Source organism: Ochlerotatus camptorhynchus, unplaced genomic scaffold, assembly GCF_037179485.1.
Source record: "Ochlerotatus camptorhynchus isolate MF236.1 unplaced genomic scaffold, CSIRO-AGI_Acam_v1.1 ptg000365l, whole genome shotgun sequence".
Taxonomy (NCBI): domain Eukaryota; kingdom Metazoa; phylum Arthropoda; class Insecta; order Diptera; family Culicidae; genus Ochlerotatus; species Ochlerotatus camptorhynchus.
The window spans coordinates 562917-585332 of NW_027040853.1; the positions used below are offsets into that span (position 1 = coordinate 562917).

The following is a 22416-nucleotide window of genomic DNA, read 5'->3' on the forward strand; positions in this document are numbered from 1 at the left end:
TTCAAGGTGCGAAGAAAATTCAAAATATTATTAAAATATAATTACTACGCAAATGTGAGAATAATTCAATGTGAATTAAGAGATCATTGCAATTGAATTCTGTGAAGAAATTCAAAGGGGAAGTCAAAGGAATATTCAACCAGAGAAGAGGAGAAAACACAATGAATATTGTGTTCAAGATTTCAGAATATTTCTTGAACATTCGTAAAACTACGGCTCTTTAAACATTTTTGCAGAAAAAAAAATCACAATATTGTATACATATGTCCGGTACTGTAGTCCACATGTAGATGAAAAACCTCTGATTTATGTTTGAGGTCAATAGTAGGGAGATTTACGTATTCTCGTCAATCTAAGCAGTATCCACACTTCGATTAGCAATTTCTCACCGTAACGCACACATATGACGTGTTTGTTTGTTTACATTTATCTGCTGCATGCTACACTATCCATTGCAATCAACATAATTGTCCAAAACAGTTTGAAAGCGCTTATACAACGCTCCAAACTTCTCAGGTGAGTGTGACTATTGTCGGCAACCTATCCATTTGTACTGCGTGTTAACCAGCTGTTCTTTTATCGGCAACTACAAATCAACAAATACATTTCATTTAAAGGAAAATCTGGAACAGGATTGCTCAGTCGTAAAAATGTAATCATAATGAAACTGAAAGACAAAGGCATCGTTTGAATACATTCAGCGAAGTGGTTTTATGAGAATTTACAGTGAAATTAACGTTCAAATTTTGCTTGCCAAAAACAGTCAATGGGTACCAAGCCATCATTTACAGGGGAACTCCTGATGTTTTCTTCACCACCCTTTAAATAAGGAAAACAACCCAACTTTGCGACAACATTCATCTATATTTCCACACATTTATTAGACATCAAGTTTTTTGGAAATCACAATTCTCCGGAAGACAAATGTTCTCACTTTCTATGCAATGGCAATGTTTGGAGTATTACTCGTATAATTGTTTTAAGTTTTAAACCTATTTACCTCAGTATATCAATATAACATATAATATATCTGTGTGTGTGTTTTTAAACTTGTAAATCAATGTGCATACATAGCATGTAGCGCTAGTCATTTTGTGCAAATACAATCAAACGGTACCGTAAATGCAATTCACTGTCGTATTAAGGTTTTCCCTTAGACTATCCGTTGGCTGTGTTGGCAGATCGAACCAATCTTACTTAAGCTCCTTCAAGACCTGGTTGAATTTGTCCAGGAAAATGTCAACGTGTTTCTCCTGGAATATCAGTGCCGGTCGGAAACGGATGCTCAGGTCACCGCAACCACCCGAGAGGATGCCTGAAAATGATCGTTTGAATTTTGAATCATAAGATCGATCGAATTTCACTCACCTTTTTGCTTCAATGCAGCCACGGCGTTATCCCTCAGCTTTGAACTAGCGCAATTGACCGCCAGGAATGTTCCCCGGCCTCTGACAGAGTTGAGCAAGTGAGGGTAATCGTTCTGAGCCTGCAGCAATCCCTTCTTCAGTTTGGCGCCTGTCTTTTCAACATTCTGCAACAGCGATTCCGATCTGATTACCTTCAGGATAGACTCCAACAGCAGGACCTTTCCTGGATCTCCCATCCATGTGTTGAACACACGGTATGGCAGAACCGGTGTCAATGCCAGATTATGGAAGTATCCTCCCAGTTGCATCTTCTTACTGAAGGTCACAACATCCGGAGGTCCATCCAGATTGAAGTGTTCATGACACCAGATCTTGCCCGTAGGACCACCACCCGTTTGCACTTCATCAATCAGCAGTGCAGCACCGTTCTTCCTGGTTGCCTTCTGCAACCCTTGGAAGAACTCCGGCGAGGCTTCGTTGTCACCACCTTCACTTTGGATCGGTTCAATAATCACTCCCGCTACCGGTATACCCTTCTTGGCGTACTTTTCAAACAGACTCTCAACTTCCGCCAGGCAGCGGGCATCCTCCTGGGCATTCTCGCGGACGTTTTCCTCCAATGGGTACTTGTATTTGGGGAACGGAGCAATGGGCCAATCGAACGACGGGATATCAATTTTGTGGATGTACTTGGAGTGGGTGGTCGATAACACTCCCAGCGTACGACCGTGGAAGGCGCCATGGAAGCTCATAATGCTCAATGTTGGCGCTCCTGGAGCCTGGTTGACCATACACGAGTAAATTTCCTCTTCGGTAAACGGAGTGTCCAGTCCACGATGTTTTCTCTGATACCTAATAGCATAGGGAAAAGTCGTGTTATTCAAAAAATTATACATCTATGAGCATCCGAACGAACCAAATGAAGATATTCTTGAACGCATTTTCATTGGAACAAGATCCGCACATCATCGTGGTCAGATGATCCAAACCCTTTGGGGCAACGGACATCAGTACATTTTGCAGCTTGTTTGGCCAATCCTCGCCCGGGAAGACTCCCAGAGCTGGACGGTTAATGAGACCTGAAATGAAATGAGCAGATTGCATTTGATGATGAAACCTCGGATAAAACAGTCCTATAGAGAGCGGAGTTAGTAATATTTAGTAATATCAGGAGGGATTGTGAATCTAGGGTAGAAGCTTGGATGGTGAATGACCTATAGAACAGCGTTTCTCAATCTACGGGTCGTTACCCACCAGGGCACGGTGGGAAAAAAACGAGCCCGAATTCCCACAGTTGAGACGCCGCTGGATTTCAAACGAGAACAGAAATTTTCTTTATCAGAAATTTTCCAATAAATCGATTGGTGCAGGTTTCATCCTGTGCCGAGCCTGTGATGTGACCCATTTTACCCCATTTCACCCTAAAGCTGTATCATTTGAGTTGGTATTCATATTGGTATTCAAACGCCGCTGAATTTTTCGACTGAAAATCAGCATATCCTACGTGAAAAATTATAGGGAATCGGATGGTGCTAGTTTCATTTAGTGCCGGGCCACTTCATCAGTTAATCTGAAAATTTCCAGAAGTAGCCATGGTATGGCTGCTTTATCCCAAAATATCATATTAAATCAATTCCATAGGAAAAATCGCAAAGTACTGGATTTTTTCAAATAATGTGGTCACTTTATCGGTCGTTTCGAATCCTCCATTGGACCAGTAGAGGTTCCCTGAGGGCGTATGTGTTGTCGTTATACTATATATACTTAATGCTATTCAGGGCTGTCATCTGATCACTCATTGCGCTCAATGTACTGATTTTCTGAAATAAACAAAGTGAAAATCAAGCAAACACAAAGTTTGCTTGTCTTTCACCCTGCGCAAGTGTTAAGCTCGGTTTAGACTAGGCAAGTCAAATGATCAATTAAGTTGAATTTAAATGGCTTGAAAAGTTGAGCCTGGTTCAACTTTTTTCAATTCAAGTGAGTTGATCAAGTCAGTTGAATGGCATGGTTAACACGTTCATTTCGCGTTCAAGTTAGTTGAATTCAACTGACATGATCAATTGACGTGCCCTGTCTAAACCCAGCTTAAAGCAACGGAGAAGAGAAGACAGACACACTCCCAGAAATAAAGCTCAATGTGTAGCCATCGCTCCGACGGCTCCGACGCAAAGAGCGCCACTCAGTGTAGGGTTGCAAATGAGAAACACAGCAAAAAGACAAAATTCTTCTTTGTTATGCCCTTCTTCATCTCCTAGTGCATGCAGCCGTGGTAAGTAAAGCCTACAAAGAATTCAAAGAAGACAGCCGGCGTCGGTGGTGTAGTGATAAGCGTGACTGCTTTCTCATACCCCAATGGGTCTAAGTTCAATCCCAGCCGAGGTCGGTGGGATTTTTCTGAGGCATAAAAATCTCTGGTCACGTCTTAGAAGTAAAGCCGTTGGTCCCGGCCCATGAGTGTTTGAATGGGTGCGATATCCTACGCAGGTGTGGAAGCTGCCTTCCTGCACATTCGATTGCCGTCAATGGTTGGCAATCGATGTCCGTCGGTGATTGGCACTAGATTGCGGAACAGAGACCGACGTTAAATAAAGGAATGAAGAAGAAGAATTCAAAGAAGACATTAGCGCTTGTTTGGATTATATTCGCTCCCTGCGCCGCACGGAGTGTACCGCTCTTTGTGCGGATCGCTTTCTCACAGATTAGTTGGAAAAGAGTGTGCCAGAATCACACACTTTTTGTCGAGTGCTGTGAGGTACATGCACAAAGTTGCTTTGCTAATACTCTGAGGTGCTTTCCAGCCCTGGTGCTATCAATTTCCTATGCGTCAATATGCCTAAAGTAAGATATAACCTATGTCGATAGATAGTAGCATTCCCTATTTTACCAGGACCTCGGGTTGATCCCGGCCCTCTATCTCGAAAGGCAAATGCCTCCGGCCAATGAAACCACCACCAATCGATTATGCAGAGTTTTTCCTTTAATAATATGTAAATGTTGACTGAAACCGTTTGTCAACCGAGATATTCAATTTAGTCGCGGTTTTGTCAATTTTTGCCCACTGTGAGCTGGGGCAAGATGCACTTCCTTCGTTTAAGCCGAAAATACAATTTTACAACAAAATACCTAGTTGCCCTACAAGTTAATCTGTGAAAAATCACCGAACTGTTTACCGAACGTTCAGCTGCTGAAATTTCGGTAAAATTTCACTGATTTCGGTAAAATAATCTTAGTGTATACGTTCGGGGCATAATTATCCTTTACACGGTAAACGCAAAATACCCAATAATGACTCGTATACCTCACCATGTAAAATTTTAAAACCATCATCACTCTCATAGTTCTTCTATTCTCCACGAGTGCCAACTTCGATTTGCCTATTTAGCAGTCATGGACCTTTGAGCAACTACGATCGGAACTGTAAGCTGTCAAAAATGAAGACGTTCTTCTACCTCAAGTGGTTATCATCATTTATAAGACGGTAATGAGAGTCATATTACCCCATTATTGTAGTGCATTTTGCCTCATTTTTGGAGTGCATTTTGCCTCATCGTTATGGTGCGTCTTGCTCTTTTATTGTAGTGCATTTTACCTGCATTTTCCCCCGATTAGTGGCATTTTCAGATTTTCAGAGTTGGTCGGAAATGATATACTAATATCAACATGAAGCTTTACTGCGATAATTTAGAAAAAGTTCTGAAGAGGGTAGGTTGATAGTTCCGCTAGAGTACGGAAAATTTAATAGAAGTTGGAACAGAGTTCTCTACCACCGTTAGTATTAGTGAGCAGTTTCACTAATACAAGCGTTGTACTGGTTGAAAATAAAAAACAAACCGCTGTCAAGTTGAACATTTTGGCAGCTGATTTCGTGGTTGAAAATAATAAACAAATCGATTTTACACGGCTATACTAGCAACGTTGTATTGGTTAAATCTTGCGGCAAGTAGTCAATTGAGCGAAGGGCCATTAATGCGACAGTATCAAACGCACACTCATACATTAATGGGTGAGGGGACTTGAGGTTTGTCCTCAAATTCACAGGCAAAAGAGAACGCGTTTGGCTTGCTACTGTCTGCGGCTGTGGAATAGTTCTAGTTACGTTTATCGCTACCTAAAGCCCCACGTTGCCGAAAGCATTTCCAGACGATGGTTTACAGTTGTTTCTATGCTACGAGTTTGTTTGTTTACGTTGTCTGCATTCGCAATGAACTGGTGAACTATTTATCCTTAAATTTCGAATAACATTTATTGAATATGAAGTACATTGCCATGTTTTGTCCTAACCGTGATCGTGGATGTGCAACACTGTGAGATTTTTCTAGTTTCCGAAAAAGGCTAAACTTCGCAAAAAATTTGCAAACTACCGTCGGATTTTCCCCAAGCAGATTCAATGCGTTTGGACAGTGTGTGTTACAATGATAATTATTTGGTGGTATCTAGTTAACATCTAATGCTTCTTCCAGTACCGCTTCGAGCACACGCAATTGTATTTTGCTAAAGAAGTTGGTAAACTTCTGAAGCTGCCTGGAGCGATCTCGGTTCATCAGCACCAAATGCATGTTGTGCGGAAACCATCCCGTGTCCATCAATATCAAAACTCTATTGTGTCATACGCATTTGACTACTACTTTTTTAATTTATTTTTTTATTTATAAACTTTTTATTTGGATTTATTTCAGCCCGATTACAATACTTTTCAACTGAAACTATTAGAGACTAGCAAGTTAAAGCAACCATTACGACCAATCTGGCAAGCTGTGTCTCAATGGAGACCTACTCTCAAAATAATGTCAATGCTAAGCGAAAAACGGCGCCGGTGGTGTAGTAGTAAGCGTGAATACCTCTCACCCCAGCAGGCCTGGGTTCAATCCCAGTCGGCGCCGCCGGGATGTTCTGAGGCATAACATCTCTGATCACGCCTTCCTTCGGATGGGAAGTAAAGCCGTTGGTCCCCGGTTCATGAGTTGATGGGTCGATAGGTAGGGTCCAGGTGTGGGAGCTGGCTTCGTGGCACGTCGGTAGCATTGGTGCTCAGCACGGAAAACAAGATCGACGGAAAAAAAAACAAACCAAAGGAATGCTACGTGAAAACATACGTAGATTTTTTCCATCATACTTTTCACGTAAGAACTACGTGATTGTCTTGTAGGGATACTCATTTTATTGAGCCCAAACGTCATTGGATTATAACGTAGAAGTTACATGAATTTGTCAATGGCATTCACTGATAAATTCCAGTATCACATTTGTTTATAGTTGTTTACAACAGATTTTATTATAAGATAAAATCAATTTTGTATAGAAATCTGATAATGTTCCTTTATTTATTGATGCACATATTCAAAAAAAAACACAAAATATGATAAATTTAATGATATCTGATATGTATCCCAAACAATCCTAGAGATACGAACAATGGGATAGGACGATTTTCTTTTCACTGCCCGATCGTTTGCCGTCTTTCAATTGATGTGTTCAACAGCCAATGTATGTTTGATAATCATTAAAAATAATTAACATTTATACATACATCTTGCGATTATTTTACAAAAATAACGGACATAAGCACATCACGATGGCGTCGTACTTTGCCCCACTCTGAGTGTAGAACTCTTTTTTTTTCAGATGTTGAAATCACATAAGGTTTACGTGAAACGCACATAGAAACAGTGTGTGAAAATCACGTAAATTGCATTGATTAAGTATGTGTGCTTAATCGGAATTCCCTTTGACATTCAAGGGGTATCACATACATTCTAAGTGAGTCACGTAAAACTGAGGAGAGTAGAAAAAGAGAGACCTTACGTGATTTTTCACGTAGTTTCAACGTGTCGATTATTTTGAGTGTAAGTCAAACGGATGGTTTCTACCGCTCATCAGCTAATCGGAATCAGGTTTCCTCTTGACGACAAGTGGATCGGTATACCACACTATGATTTTTTTACAGGAGTCAGTATTTTTTTACTGGGTTTTTGAATTGCTGAAAAAGTCGGTAAATTCAAATTACCGTTATCCGTAAGGAATCAATGAAATCGACCAATTTTATTTTCTATCATTAAATGGGGTTAACAGAACAAAGTATGTACAAGTTCAGTACAAATTTTCTCATTAATGAATTTTCCACAGATTTTTAAACTTTTACCGAACATTTCCGCAATTCAAAAACTCAGTAACACCGTACTGACTCGATTAGTGTGTAAAGGGTGATACGGTCAAAATTTGGTCAATATCAACTTGACGTATTTCTTTCAATTTTGCATTTAAAAAAGCTGAACACCCCTCGTTTTGAAGGTGTGTGTGTGTAGAATGTTGCTCCTATTTTGATTTTGGAATTCACTCTTCAGTTGTCAAAATGCCGTCCAAGTTGCAAGCTACTCGCACGCAAAGTTGGCAAAATCGCTAAAAGTTGCCAAATCAACCGTTACAAATGTAATTAAAGTGTTTGGGGAACGTTTGTCGACAGCCAGGAAGTCTGGATCGGGGGGAAATCGAAAACCGGAAGCCGCTGAGACGACAAAGAGAGTTGCCGGTAGTTTCAAGCGAAACCCTAACCTCTCTCTCCGAGATGCCGCAAATAAGCTGGGTGTATCGTCTACAACCGTGCATCGAGCCAAAAAACGAGCCGGACTATCGACTTACAAGAAGGTAGTGACTCCAAATCGCGATGATAAACAAAATACGACGGCCAAAGCGCGATCCCGGAGGCTGTACACGACGATGCTGACGAAGTTTGACTGCGTGGTAATGGACGACGAAACCTACGTCAAAGCCGACTACAAGCAGCTTCCGGGACAGGAGTTTTATACGGCAAAAGGAAGGGCAAAAAAATATCTGGTTTGGCAAGCCATCTGTACCTGTGGCTTGAAAAGCAACATTTTCATAGCTTCCGGGACTGTCAACCAAGAAATTTACGTGAAAGAGTGTTTGAATAAACGTCTGCTGCCTTTCCTGAAGAAACACGGTTGTTCCGTACTGTTTTGGCCGGATTTGGCATCTTGCCATTACGGTAAAAAGGCCATGGAGTGGTACGCCACCAACAACGTGCAGGTGGTTCCCAAGGACAAGAACCCTCCTAACACGCCAGAGCTCCGCCCAATTGAGAAATACTGGGCTATTGTCAAGCGGAACCTAAAGAAGACCAAAAAAACTGCTAAGGGCGAGCAGCAGTTCAAGGCAAACTGGCTTTCTGCGGCGAAGAAGGTGGACAAGGTGGCTGTACAAAATCTGATGGCAGGGGTCAAGCGTAAGGCCCGGCAATTCTGATTTGGAAAAGCGGAAGCCTAACTGAATATTTTTCCTGAATTTTATACTAATTGAACTTGAAAAAGAAATTTAATTTGATTTTTTAAATAAACGATTTCACCGATTTACACGCGTTTTCCCTTGACCAAATTTTGACCGTATCACCCTTTATGCTATTGTTAGCATGGCTTCCACAAGAGTTTCGTCCTATGGTGATGGGAAAGGACCACGATGTCGACACACAGTGGGACGAAATCAAAAAAAGTGAGACATGGCTATTTGCGATGAAACTATTTAGTGTAGCTTTTTGATGTCTTATAGAATGTTTCTTTATTTTTTAAGTACTTTATTAAATGTTTTATGCAAATGTTCACCATAATTATTTCTTTTGTCATAATTAACAGTAAGCAATACGTTTTTTGTCTTCATGTACCTATGTACATTCTTGGAAAAGTCTTCATGAAAACAGCAAAACGTAGTAAAACATTGAGGTAAATCCTTTCAACAAAGAGATAGCAATTAGCAAGACATTAATTGTGCAAAAATATGGATTTTCTAAGCACTTACAACTTTGTAGAATATTTAAAAAACGAGAAAATTCAAAGAAAAAAGTTATGGTGAAAAAACGTTTTTTAAGGGGGTACCAACGTTTGTAGTCAATTTTCACCCTATAACGTCGTCCACTTGAGAGATAGAAAGTTTAAACCTTAAACAAAGTTTCTTAAAAAGACTCTATCTTCAATGTTTCCGTAGGTGTCCATCAAATTTAACAAGACATAAAAAAGTTATTTTTATTTATCTAAGTGTATACCCTACTTAACCAAAAAATTTCACTTTTTAAATAAAGTACTTAAAAAATAAAGAAATATTCTAGAAGACATCAATAAGCTACACTAAATAGTTTCATCTCAAATAGCCATGTCCCACTTTTTTGATTTCGTCCCACTGTGCGACGGGGTGAAAAATAGGTCACATAGCAATAAATTGTGCTGCCAAGAAAGACGTTGAAGACACCGAGGCGAACTCTACGCTCCCACTGCACCAATCTTCAAACCCGCTTGAGGCGCAGCGGTCGGGAGCTCTTTCTCTCAGGCAAGTACAAAGATTTTCAACTTTTGAACAAAGGATTGCCGTCTTTGAAATTTTTAGAAGGCAAACAAGCACAATCGGTACCACCAACAACCGATCCTGAAACCACGATCCCCCCAGTAATGCTCAAATCAAAGACCTGCTAGTGACAGCATTTGATGCTCTGCGGCAGGGGCCGCTTACCTGAAGGCAAGCTTTCGAATAGTCCAGATGAAGGTTCCGATACTGGTGCCCACTTTCCACAGACGTTCCTGGATGATGCGGTGACGCATTCCGAGGCTCTTTCACGACCACTGGAAACAGGCCATGGTGGAGGAATATGAGGATCTCATATCCAACGGAACGTTGACGCTTGTTGAAACGACGAAAGGCTATTAAGCGCAAATGGGTGTACAGGACCAAGCTGCATGTGAATTGCAACGTCGACCGGTACAAAGCCAGGCTGGCCATAAAAGGATACTCACAGCGAAAGGGAGTAGATTACGAGGACACCTACTCCCTGGTCGTTCGCTATAGCTTTCTGCGATATCTTCTCGCACTGCCAGCTCGATGGAACCTGCAGGTCGATCAAATGGACACTCTTACAGCTTTACTTCAGGGAGATCTCTCGGAGGAAATCTACATGGGCTAACCTCCTTGCTTCATGGACGGAAGGAACAAGGTTTGTCGTCTTAACAAAGCCTTGACGAGTATGGAAAACAAAACTGGATGCTGCCCTCCGGAAATTTGGTCTTGAGTATACCACATACGAGCCTTGTGTATACCACAGGATCAATGGTGGTAACAAGGTGCTGTTCGTAGCAGTATATGCTGATTACGTATTCATCTTCAACAACTGCAAGCGCTGGACGAAGGAAGTCAAACTGAAGCTTAGACAAGAGTTCAAGACGAAGGATATTGAACCTGCTAAATATGCTCTCGGTATCCGATCACCAAGACTGACGAAGCGGTTATATTGGATCAGTACGTAGGTATCTTACTTTCTTTCGTATGCATTCACAATTGCTTCACGCTTTTTGAAAAATACAGTTATGAGCCCTGTGGAAAAACACTTAGGGTAGGTGTTCCAGTAATAGTGGTGTACCTATAGTTACGGTATGGAGGTTGTGCCAGAATAGTGAGGAGGACCCGGATAAGATTACTTTTTATCGGTAGCTGTCCTAAAATAAAGCATATTTGCATATTTCAAACTTAAAATTAGCCCAAAAATTACGGAAAATCATTAATTTTCAAAATAATCTCCTTTGCACCTATAGTTGCGGTAGTGTTCCTATAATAGTGGAACCCATAAGAAACCAACGCATTCCACTATTATAGGAACCAAAGTTAGCAACTACCACAACTACTGGAACACCCAACAAACATTGGAAGCAGAATAAGAGCCTATTCAGGCAAAAATATGCTTTTTCCGCTGTATAATTGTTTATTCAGCCTTTAATCAACACAAATTGTTTGTAGGGCAGTGTTCCTATTAATGGAGGATGAGTTTTCTAAAATTGTATGCAATTTTATTACAGTGTAATATTTTTCTACACTGAGAAAAAGTCAATGATTGTTTCTATGTGTTCTACACATAGATTTTTGCAATTTGATTTATGATATAGTTTCTATATGACAGACACATAAATCTCACTTGCACATATCATCTCTATATGTGATCACACATACTGTTTATATGACACATAATCTGTATGTGTTTTGTTCCAGGATATCTAATTATGTGTGGCCAAATGAATATTATGCTTAATATTTTATAGAAATTTTCTATTAGTTATGTGTGGATTTTTACTAGTGTATCAAAATAGAGATTGAAAGCTATAGATTGACGTATAACAATTGTGTGTACATCGTATATTTATTGCTTAATTAATAAAATGGCTTAGTACCTCCACTACTGGCTCACCCACCCTAACGACTCAGGATTTTTATTGAATTTGACAGATTTTTGTTGCTTCAATTTGCCGTCTAGGAAACGTTTGAAAAAATAAAGTACAGTTTTTGCAATTTATATGCTCTGAGAAATGGGAAGTTTGTTTATGGAACCAGTTACTATGGAAATGAATTTAATACGTAGTATACATTACAATATAACCATGCTAACAAGATTTCCATACAGCATATCAACGGGTATTTGCTTTGAGCACAAGTCCCCAGCAGACAATCGTGGACGGACGAGTTTACCACTATTTGAAAGCTCTTGAACTCGTCTGCACCTATCTGCTTCAATGAAAGATACACAAGTCCAAAGTATGAGGAAAATTATCAATAACTCATCGCATACAAATGATGCAGATATAGTATGTTCTAGAAAGTTGTGTATTTTAGTTTGACAAACAATTTTGTAGAACATAATGAAGAGCTAAAATAAAAGAAAATATGTGTTTTGGTAAAAAAAAAGTGTTTTTGGAGGACTTTTAAACCACTTACTCTTTTCGTTTCACTTGAGCACCCATCGTAAAAGTAACGACTCTAGAATGCACGTCACCAATGATAACATACAAGGTGAATTGAATTAGCGTAAGACACCGTTCATACACACGCCTCTCCGTTATCTGTGCATGACTCGTTGCAATCGTAAACAATAATTATTTATGGGCTTTATTTCGTTACGGTAGGTTCAGGTGTCTAGCAACAACAACAAGATGCAAGACTTGCAGCGCTCTGTGAAGCATTTTCGGCAATGAATCCGGCTGATGAACTTGAACTCCCAGCCCAGCTGCAGATGATTGGATTGAGAGTGGTTCTATTTTCGGATTTGACAACCAAAAAAATGCAAGAGATAAAGAAAAAAAAAGGTCGCCTACTTACTTTTCAGATTGTGATCATTTTTAAACACTTTGAGCAGCTCCGGATGGTTGTATCCCAAAGGGACGGACGATATTTGCGTGTAAATGTCCAACAGTACGTTCCCATCGACGTCCTGCAGGTAGTTTCCGCTGGACCGCTCATAGTCGGCAAACAGCTGCACGGACCCTCCGTTCTAGCGATGGAATAGAGAAAGAAGAAACAATGTTTAGATCGCAACCCAATACCGAGAATGAAGCACAACATAAAATAATAATCATTCTATTTCAGTTGCATTCGTTGCATTCGTTGCATTCAAACGTTTCAAGTTCAGGGTCTCTTCCGTAGTTGTGTGTAAAATGATTCGGTGGAAAAATGACGCGGTAGGGTGGATCGAAAAATTTTAGTTTATGTTGGAAAAAGAAAGCATTCTCTCTGTCGATTATCAACATTATTCTATTAGGTACTTTATTTTGTAATACGTTTATTTGATAAGGTTCAATCGCAGTACCTTCAGTGGATTTTTACCACCGAAAAAATAGGGCAGCTTGGTTTAGACAGGGCAAGTCAATTGATCAAGTCAGTTGAATTCAACTGACTTGAACGCGAATTGAACTTGTAAACCATGCCATTCAACTGACTTGATCAACTCACTTGAATCGAAAAAAGTTGAACCAGGCTCAAATTTTCAAGCCAATTGAATTCAACTAAGTTGATCATTTGACTTGCCTAGTCATACACAGGGTCCCAGAATGTTGTGAAACTTTGCCCTCAGGTACAGTTTATGGTTATATGAACGAAAAGAAAAATCAAAAATTCGGGTTTCTTAATTTTCTTGGAAAAGTTTAGTTGAAGTTTTCGGATTTTCCCGGACATCCCGAACTTTGAAAATTCATAACTCATGAGCTAAGTATCGTAGAAAAATTTTGCCATCGAAAATTTTCTCAGTGCAGGAAAAATAATGAAAATGTCTCTCATAACTATTGAACAGGGGGGTCCCCAATGCATTTCCGTGAAAATCCAGAACCGTTAATCCGACGTGACCAACGAGTGTGACTTACGAGACTCTGATAACTTCTCAATGTGCAGAGTGTTTGGTTTGAATCGGCAAAAATTTTATAAAACTAGAGCCAAATGAACAACAGAATTTATGACAGCACGAAGAACGAATTCGTTAAGTTAAGATAACAATCCTGATAGTTACTTTCACATGGAAAAATATTGTTGTTTGAAAGAAACTTATAGTTATTCCAACATTAATTTGACCGTCAATTCAATCATATCTACCTAATAGATTCAACTGTTCATCTTATACTCAATTCAACTATAACTTTGATCAATTATAACAACCGTCAAATGTTATTTAGTTTTATAATTTGGTTTCAAGTGATCATCATAAATCCACATACTTTTAACTTATGCTGCGTAGAGCAGGCGATAAGATAGTTGGCTCTCACGCAGATGAACACGGTTCAAATCTTAGTTGAATGTTCTTGTTCACCTTTTTTATGATTTTGCAGTTGTGTTTTTGAGATCGATAAAGAAGCTAAACAAACTTCCTTAATATGTCGATAATGAATAGCAGTTCGTTTAATAAACATTGTAAAATTTTGCTTTCCTAACAAAAGTTTTCTTGAATCAACTAAAGCATAGTTGTATTTTGAAGTTTGACGTTTGTTCATCTACTGAAAAATATAGTTGAGCCAACCAAGGAGCCAACTATGGACTATAGTTGTTGCCCTCTTTATATAGTCAAATCAACTATAGTTTCGGGTTATATCTAAAACAATTGAACAATATAGTTATTTTGACCGGAAAAATAATTGCGTCTGCTATAATTTGTTCTCCGTGAGGATAATAATGCAAAGGTTAAAATGAATCTCGCATTTTTTGTGATAGCACATCAGTCCCTTAGCGATTTTCGCGACATAATTTAATGTTTCCGCGATTTTCGCGACTGAAAGTTCAAATCCGCGAAATTTGCAAAATCCGCGTCTGTTGTAACAGCCCTGGAAATCAAAAAGAGTGGCCAGCGGTTTTAAGCGGAACCTCAACCTCTTCATCCGAGATATCGCAAACAAGCTGAGAGTCTCGCCTACAACGAGCTAAAAAACGAGTCAGACTGTCCACTCATAAGAAGGTACTGTGACAAATTGTGACAAAACAAGACGTCCAAAACAGATCCCTCAGGGTTCACTCGGCTGTCGACAGAAGCAGGCCACTCTCGATGTGTGTCCTCCTCATTGTTCTTCATCAGCAGTTCTTTCGATCGATGCGTCGTCGACTTTGGAAAGCAACTGTTTCGTGATGAGTGTGTGAGTGAAGACCACGTTTTGACTCCATTGCTGCAATGAAAGCGCTCTGCCCCCCGTTGGCGATACTGCCATACAATGAAATTACTGGAAGCGGATCCCGTTCTGATCGAGGAGGCTTATTGAATAGCGGAAGATAAAGTGTTTACTGTGCTGTAAAAATACAAAAGTCTTTTGGCAGACATTTTCAAGCACATGAAACTGTCGAAGTTCGCTAAGAAATATCTGGTTTGGCAGGCTATAGGGTAGAGAACTATTTCGGCCTAATCGCCCATTTTGGGCCTATCGAGCAGAAAACTTCAAATAAATCCATGATTTCGGCGTTAACAGGTAAATTATGCGTTTGGTACGATACTTTAGGTAACAAGCAACCGAACAAAGTCAATTAGAACGCGTGATATGAAGGTTTTCACCCATTATTCTTATCTTCATCCGATAGGCCGAAGTGAATTCATTGGCGTTTCAATGGCGTTTCAATGGCGTTTCAATGCGTTAGGCCGAGTTTAGAATCCGTAGGCCGAGTTTGGTGTCAAGAAGCAGTGTTAGACTTTTGACAATATCTCAACGATTGGTTTCGCTTTATCAAATCTTACGGTACGTACGGAAAGGTAAATTAATTTGGAAGTCATCAGTAATAATAACATTCCGTTTGGTGCTAAACAGCGCTACATTAAGAAAGACTAAGTGCGGGTTGTGCTTAATAGGCCGGAAATGGGGTAGTTAACCATATGTACCTGTGGCTTGAAAAAACATCTGCTGCCTTTCCAGAAGCAACACGATTGTTCCGTGCTTTTTTGGCCGGATTTGGCATCCTGCCATCACGGAGAAAAGGGCCATGACATTCATATGAAAAATCGATAGCGATCGTCACCATTTAATGAATAAATGGAAAGATACTAAAAGCCTGATCGTGAATCATCTATAAACATCTTTATCAAAATGTTGCTACTAATCGTTACCTATGTAAAAATATCGATTCGTGTTGCCAGATCAAAATATCGATTTCTCTTGTCAGATCAAAATAACAATACACGGTACTGATATTTTTGGGATTTTTTTTGTTATCTGCATAATTGCTAGGTTTCGATCCCGTGCCATCTAGGGTGTACTTAGTTCTTTTTTGGTAGCTAATCCTCGTGTTTACAGCTGCTGTTGATAAGCTTCTTAACGACTGGCAATCACACTCTAGTATATGGTGTTTTGAAATTTATGTACATCCTTTCAAGCATGAATTCAAAATTTATTTGTCATATCCATAACCAAAGTATCAAGTTCCCTCATTCGGTTCAAAATGCCGAGAATTCTACCACGCTGGCTATCGCTGATTCTTCAGAAATGGCCGAGAGCGTATCGACGTAAACCTAAAGAACTATAATGGCAAACGTTTGTATCATCGTGGCCATCGATCAGTCTTCCTATTAATTTTCCGGCAGATCATGCTTCTCTCGATGAAGACCCAAATTTGTCGATAACTAATATAAACATTGCCATCTGTCATCTAGTGTGTATCAAACTCTCTTTACCCACCGATGCAAATCGATAACAAGGAGATTATAAATGTACATTGATGGCAATCTTTATTGTTCTTTGCCAAAGTTCAACGTTACGATGGTATCAGTATTCAAATATTTTTAGATGAATATTTATAAAGACAACTATACTCCTTGTGACACATCGAAATTAGAAAAAATTTAGTATGGCATCTTTATATATTACTATCATGTGACCGATAAAGAAATTATCTTAAATGTAAGTATCGATCAATCAAGGTTTTTTAAATATATTCATCGAAATCAAAGAAACATGAAAGTAAAGAATTACCGACATTAATCTTTGATTTTGTATAAAGAACTTTGAAGAAGTTTCACGAATGGTTGGTCGGGAGCATATTCTTGGTATAGTCATGTATTCTTCTTTGGTATAGCTGGGAATCATTGATGAAAAAGACTATGATTGGTGTTCACATTCCATGTTTAGTGTTCAAGTTGGCGACGAATGAAAAACACGTGCGCGAGTGGATTTTGTACGAACGTAATGCAAATCCTGACTCGCCAATATGGGAACTTGCAAAAAATTTGGATTTACCTAAATCCACTGTTCACGGTATGCTCAAATTATTTTCGGACCGTTTGACGGTCGAGAGGAAACCGAGAAGTGATAAAAACATTCGACGTGCTGATCCTGTCATGGACCGAAAGGTGAAGAGGATATTGAGGGAAAACCCGAATCTCTCTGTTCGAACGGTGGCTCGTAAAATAGGGATGTCAGTTGGTTTTGTCCAAAAATCAAAACAGCGTTTGGGGCTGGAGTCGTATAAAGTAGTTCCAAATCGCAACGACAAACATAATTTGACAGCAAAATAACGGGCTTGATGTATGTACTGCGAATATTTGACGATGTTTTCATGCGACGACTAAACTTATGTCTTGGCCAGGCATGGACAATCATTTGCATTCATTTCGTGCATTCATTTACATTCATTTGCCCCTAACTTTTTTCATCGACAGAATTTCGCAAAATGATGTATTAAGCTTTTGTAGGTTTTGTTATAAACTACAACTTTTGTTAACAACTCAAATCCGTATCTCTTATGTATGACGAACCAAAGCGAACAGAAGCCTCTACTGTTTTTCAGTGAATGTATTTTACATTCACTGAAAAACAGTAACAAGTTTTGCCCGCTCTAATTCGTGATGCATAAGAGATACAGATTTGAGTTTTGGGCAAAAGTTGTAGCTAATAACAAAACCTACTAAAACTCTATACATCATTTTGCGGAGTGCTGTTGAGGAAAAAAGTTAGAGGCAAATGAATGTAAATGATTGCATGAAATGAATGTAAATGATTTTCCATGCCTGGTCTTGGCCCAAGTAGCAATTCAGCAATCATTTGGCGTCCACTCCGATTTATGGATGTTTTATAATGGCAATGAATAATAGTTAGTTTAAATACAGCATTTCACAGTGTAAAACGTTCCTGCTTAGTAGGTCACCTTTTCGCTGTTTTAAAAACATTTTACAGTCTGGCGAGAAGTCAAAAACTGTCTTGTTTTAAAATTAAATTTAAAGTAGTTCTCAATCCCACCATAAAACTGTTCTATAAATCAATCATAAACTGCTTTAGCAATTTTTTATTAATGTCTTGATAAAATACTCTATAAACCTGTTCTATCATTATAAAAGCAATCATAAAACCATTAGGTTTAAATGAGAGCAAAAGGCATATATTGTTGCTTTTTAGGCTTTTAAAAGTGTATCATAAAATCTCCTCTGTTTACAAATTGAATTTTAAGGATGGATCCTCACAGTGAATATAAACCAAATTTATGACAAGGATATCTCGAAAGATAAACGAAGTTGGAGGAAAAATTCAAGCGATGCTAACGACCGAAGGGAAGTCGATTTCAGTAAAATTTAGTTCTTTAGAAGAACCAGCACGACTGGCAGAACGGGTACCATCAACGACTGAGCATCTGGTGGAGAAGAGTGAAGTGAGCGTGGTCCTCAAATTCATAAAACATTGTCAAAACAGTCTGAAAACAGACCAGCCTTCTCCAGACCTTGCAAATAGATGAAGATCGGACTAACTTTTGTCAGTACCGACAGCAAACCACTGAAACTGTCAGTTAGCGGACACTAGTTGGCTTCCGATCCATAGCTGCGATTTTATTCGGCGAAATGCTCATCACTTGGAAAAAAAATCATTCAACCGTACATTTCTGCATCTGCATCGTACATCCGGAAGAAGGGGATCTTTTCGGGAATGATCGAGGTTACAGCTGTGCAAAATGTTGTGAACACTTTCTGAGCAACTGCTTCCAAGCTATCGAGAGAGACTCCCTGGAAGAACGCTGAATCGCACATCGCAACTAACGAAAGATAAACAAACTTTGACGTTTAACATTTTGTAGGCAACATTACCGCCATAAATGCTGCCATAAATCTGAACGGGTTAGGATCAAGCAAAATGGCTTTAGATAAATACAATTCAGTCTACAAGTTTTCTTCATAAAAGCCATTTCAAAACCTTATGAATTTGTTAAGGATTTCTTGAAAGCAAAATAACTTTTTCAAAAATGGCCCATGAAAATCAACTGTTATACCTCCGCCATATTACAATTATTTTGTTTGTTTTTTTACAATCTTCGATTTTCAATCTATATTTCCTTGGTTATAACTTTATTTTAGTTAATTTAGCAATGAGAAAATATTTAGAATGCAAAAATTATGAGAAACAAAAATCTCGGCTAAGCTTAATGATCGACCTGAAGAATATATTTTTTCCTTAATGTAAAATAATTAGTAAAATCGATGTTTTCCGTGGGCGGACTCAAGTTTTTCGATGTTTTCACGTACATTTTACATCAAATTTTATATGGCACATAAAACTAGGCCACTTCACGAGAACTATTTTATAATTTTGGAAATTCGGCAGGATTTTTATACGATCAGTTTTTATTTTAATTATTTTGATAAGATCGGATGGTATTTATGAATCCTTTTTATCTTGATTGTTGTTTTTCTAGTGAACTTAGCAAGCAGCTAGGGTAAATGGCTCGGATAATGGTTTTAATTGTTGCCAAGTAGCTTTTATTGTAGCTTAAATACGGGTTTTAAAATGGATCTCAATGTGTTTATCGCACAACCATTTTGCAGTAAATCAATCTTGAAGAGCTTCGAAAATATACCCTTCAGAACCTTCTCCAGGGTGGGCCAACTAGACAGATTCTAGCATCAATGAGGTTTTAGTGGATGCATCAATGGCAAATCAGTCTTGACCAGGGTTTTATGAATGTTGTTTTATAGTAGCTTTGTAGTATTTCATAAAACTTAAAATGTTACTTGGGGGAGAAGGACGAAGAAGACATCGAAATTTCCCAAAAATACCTTATTTGACAAGCAATTTGCACGTGTGGCCGAAAGAGTAAATCTTTCGTAACTTCAGGCTCAAGGAGATTTACCAGAAAGAGTCCCTGGAGAAGCGATTACTACTCTTCATCAAAAGCCACAAAGAAACCCCCTTGTTCTGGGCCGATTTGGCGTCATGCCATTATGTTAGGATGGAGTGGTACCATAGAGATAACTCTAAGATTAGTAGGTCCCGAAGAAACGAGCTCAACTTTTTGGCTCAGCTCTGGTACTATCTTCGGTCCCAAGCTAATCGATTCACCCCTCGAAACATAGGAAAATCCGCTAAACCTAGTAGTAGAATTTTGACTAGAATGGGGTACGTTGATCGTTTGCTTGGGACCAATAGGCTAGCCAAGTAGTGAGCCAATTTAAAATCGTTAGTTTCGTATTGATTGTTGGTGGTACGAAGCAAATCAAGTGAATATTGTACCAAAAACCGCAAATCCGCCAAATTGTCCAGAGTTACCTCCAATCGAGAGATATTGGGCTCATGCAATACCGCAAATACCGAATAACTATGTTTAGACTTCGTGAATTTTTAAATCATATCCCATGAATCTGAAATACACAACTACGATTGAAATGTAATGCGAAATTTGTGTTTTAATTAAGTTTTGATGTGTCCGGATTATTGTGGATACAGACCTTACTTGATCAACGTATTAAAATCCAGAGCGCTTTACTGAAGTATTCGTCTAACTGGAGGTATTTTGAATACCTCCCGAACAACCTGCCGTTTACGGAGAATATCTTAGAGGATATCGTATAACATGGACAACGTTCCCTGAACATCTACAAAATTCCCTTTGGTTCTAGAATATGTAAGCTCTCATAATTCGACCTAGATCTCAGAGCATCTATGGACTTTTTCGATCTTCCGGAAAAATCTTCATCCATTTCTACGAATACTCCTGTTCACCTGGGAAGTTTCCTGATATTAAGTTAAAGTTAACTTTATTGAGAAAAAAAATTCCCAAACTAAAACGAAGATTCATGAAATTCTTAGAAGTTTGCTGAGCTTTTGCGAAATTTTTGTACTATTCTACGACATTTCCTGAGCTTTTGTTTAAAAAATCTTACTCTGCGGTATGCTGCAGAACAGTCCTATTTATTTATTTTTTTTGTTTTCGAAGTTGTGTTATAGGTACAATATACAATCAATTGTCAACTGCCATCTCAATTAATTTGAGTTTTGTTCTGCACCATATATTTAGTAAGGGAACTGGGTTACAATATATGGCATAAAAAGCATTTAATCAAAACTGAGGATGTTCTCAAATGAACACTTGAATTTAAAACGGGCAGGAACGTAGTCAATCCGAAATAAAAATCAACTATCTGTTAGCCCCTTTAAGATCGTGAATCTCAAAATATTGAGACATTTAATGAGGACATTCAAATTTTCCGACCACCCTAATGACGCAGCCCGTGTTTTGTCTACTATACGCTGCGTGTGTGATAAATATGCGTGGGTGCTGATGAACAACAAACCCCCGGTCAGAGACAGAGGGCACGGACAGATGTTTACGGATTCAGAAAGTTAAAAATAACAGAAAATTTCCAATTCGTTTCAGAGAATGACAACCAAAAATAAACCCATTTCAAATGATATACACAGCCCCGATATCTGCCTTGCTGCTGGGTGTCACAAAACGAAACATTGCCCCCAATTTAGATCAATTGATGTAAATTGATACAGCGTAACAGACAATCAAAACTCATCTATGCTCGCAAACACAGAACGGATATGAACGACACTGCAAATGCTGCAAATTTGCATTGTAGAAGTGTACATTACCTGCAGAGCGCTCAACTGCTTTAGCAGTTCCTTCGACTTTGGTCCAGGGATGGAGGTTTTGACAGATGGGCCATTGGGCTCGCTCAGCTGGGTCGCGAATGTTCGGCATACTGCAGAGAGAAAAAAAAGTTATGCATATTATCGATCCATCGCCCGCCGCCGGTGTCTGCTGAATGACCCAGGAAAACGAACTTACATTTCTGCAGCGAATTATGTCTCTGGGCTTCAACCCGCAGTGCAGCAGCACTCAACGTCTTCAGCCACATCTTGCAACACCCAATTACAGTTCAATTAGCACCTTTTTCTTACGATTTTTTACACTTGAAATCTGTATGAATTTTCCCTTGAATGCACTTCGAGAAATGTCACAATTTCACACCAGAACTTCGCACCAACTAACCATGCGCCAGAAAAACCCGGAGCTATAAAACTTCTCTTCTCACCAGGAGCAACGGATGGAATGAATCCGAACCCCCTAATGTTCAGTTTTCAGAGGCAGAAGACGCAAGACTTTTATCAACCGGACGGCTCTCCCTTGCATGATGGGGTGTTTACACTTATGCTATTTCACTAGCGCTAATGAGCCAACTGCTAGCAAAAAAGCTCACCAGCATAATGTAAACAGGGCATTACTGTCTACCAGCATGAGATTTCAGGAGCAACTGAAATTCGTGCTAGTTGCCTAGTACACTACCGCTAGCAAATCCGCACAGATGTAAACACCCCATGAAGCGCACATGCCGGTCCCACGGAGGGAGTTTTTGAATCCGATTCTCAGTCCAAAGAAAGCATACAAGCAAGCTCTTTTCTCCTACATCGCATTGATTCTCTGTGCTCCGAATTATGAAATCTGTATCACTGTTGGTATCACACTCCGGCGTTTCGAAAGAGAGAACATTTGAAATCTTCTCTTC

The 22416-nt window shown here is 39.2% G+C and overlaps 1 protein-coding gene across 1 annotated transcript; it reads right to left on the reverse strand.

Moving 5' to 3' along the window:
* Positions 1-844: 844 nt before the first annotated feature.
* On the reverse strand, positions 845-21989 carry Gabat (4-aminobutyrate aminotransferase). Its single transcript, XM_065232208.1, has 6 exons — positions 21699-21989; positions 21503-21612; positions 12507-12678; positions 2284-2446; positions 1369-2219; positions 845-1315 (listed from the first exon to the last, which is right to left on the reverse strand). The coding sequence occupies exons 1-6, from the start codon at positions 21766-21768 to the stop codon at positions 1194-1196; spliced, it is 1488 nt and encodes a 495-aa protein (XP_065088280.1). The 5' UTR covers positions 21769-21989; the 3' UTR covers positions 845-1193.
* Between the last annotated feature and the right edge of the window lie 427 nt (positions 21990-22416).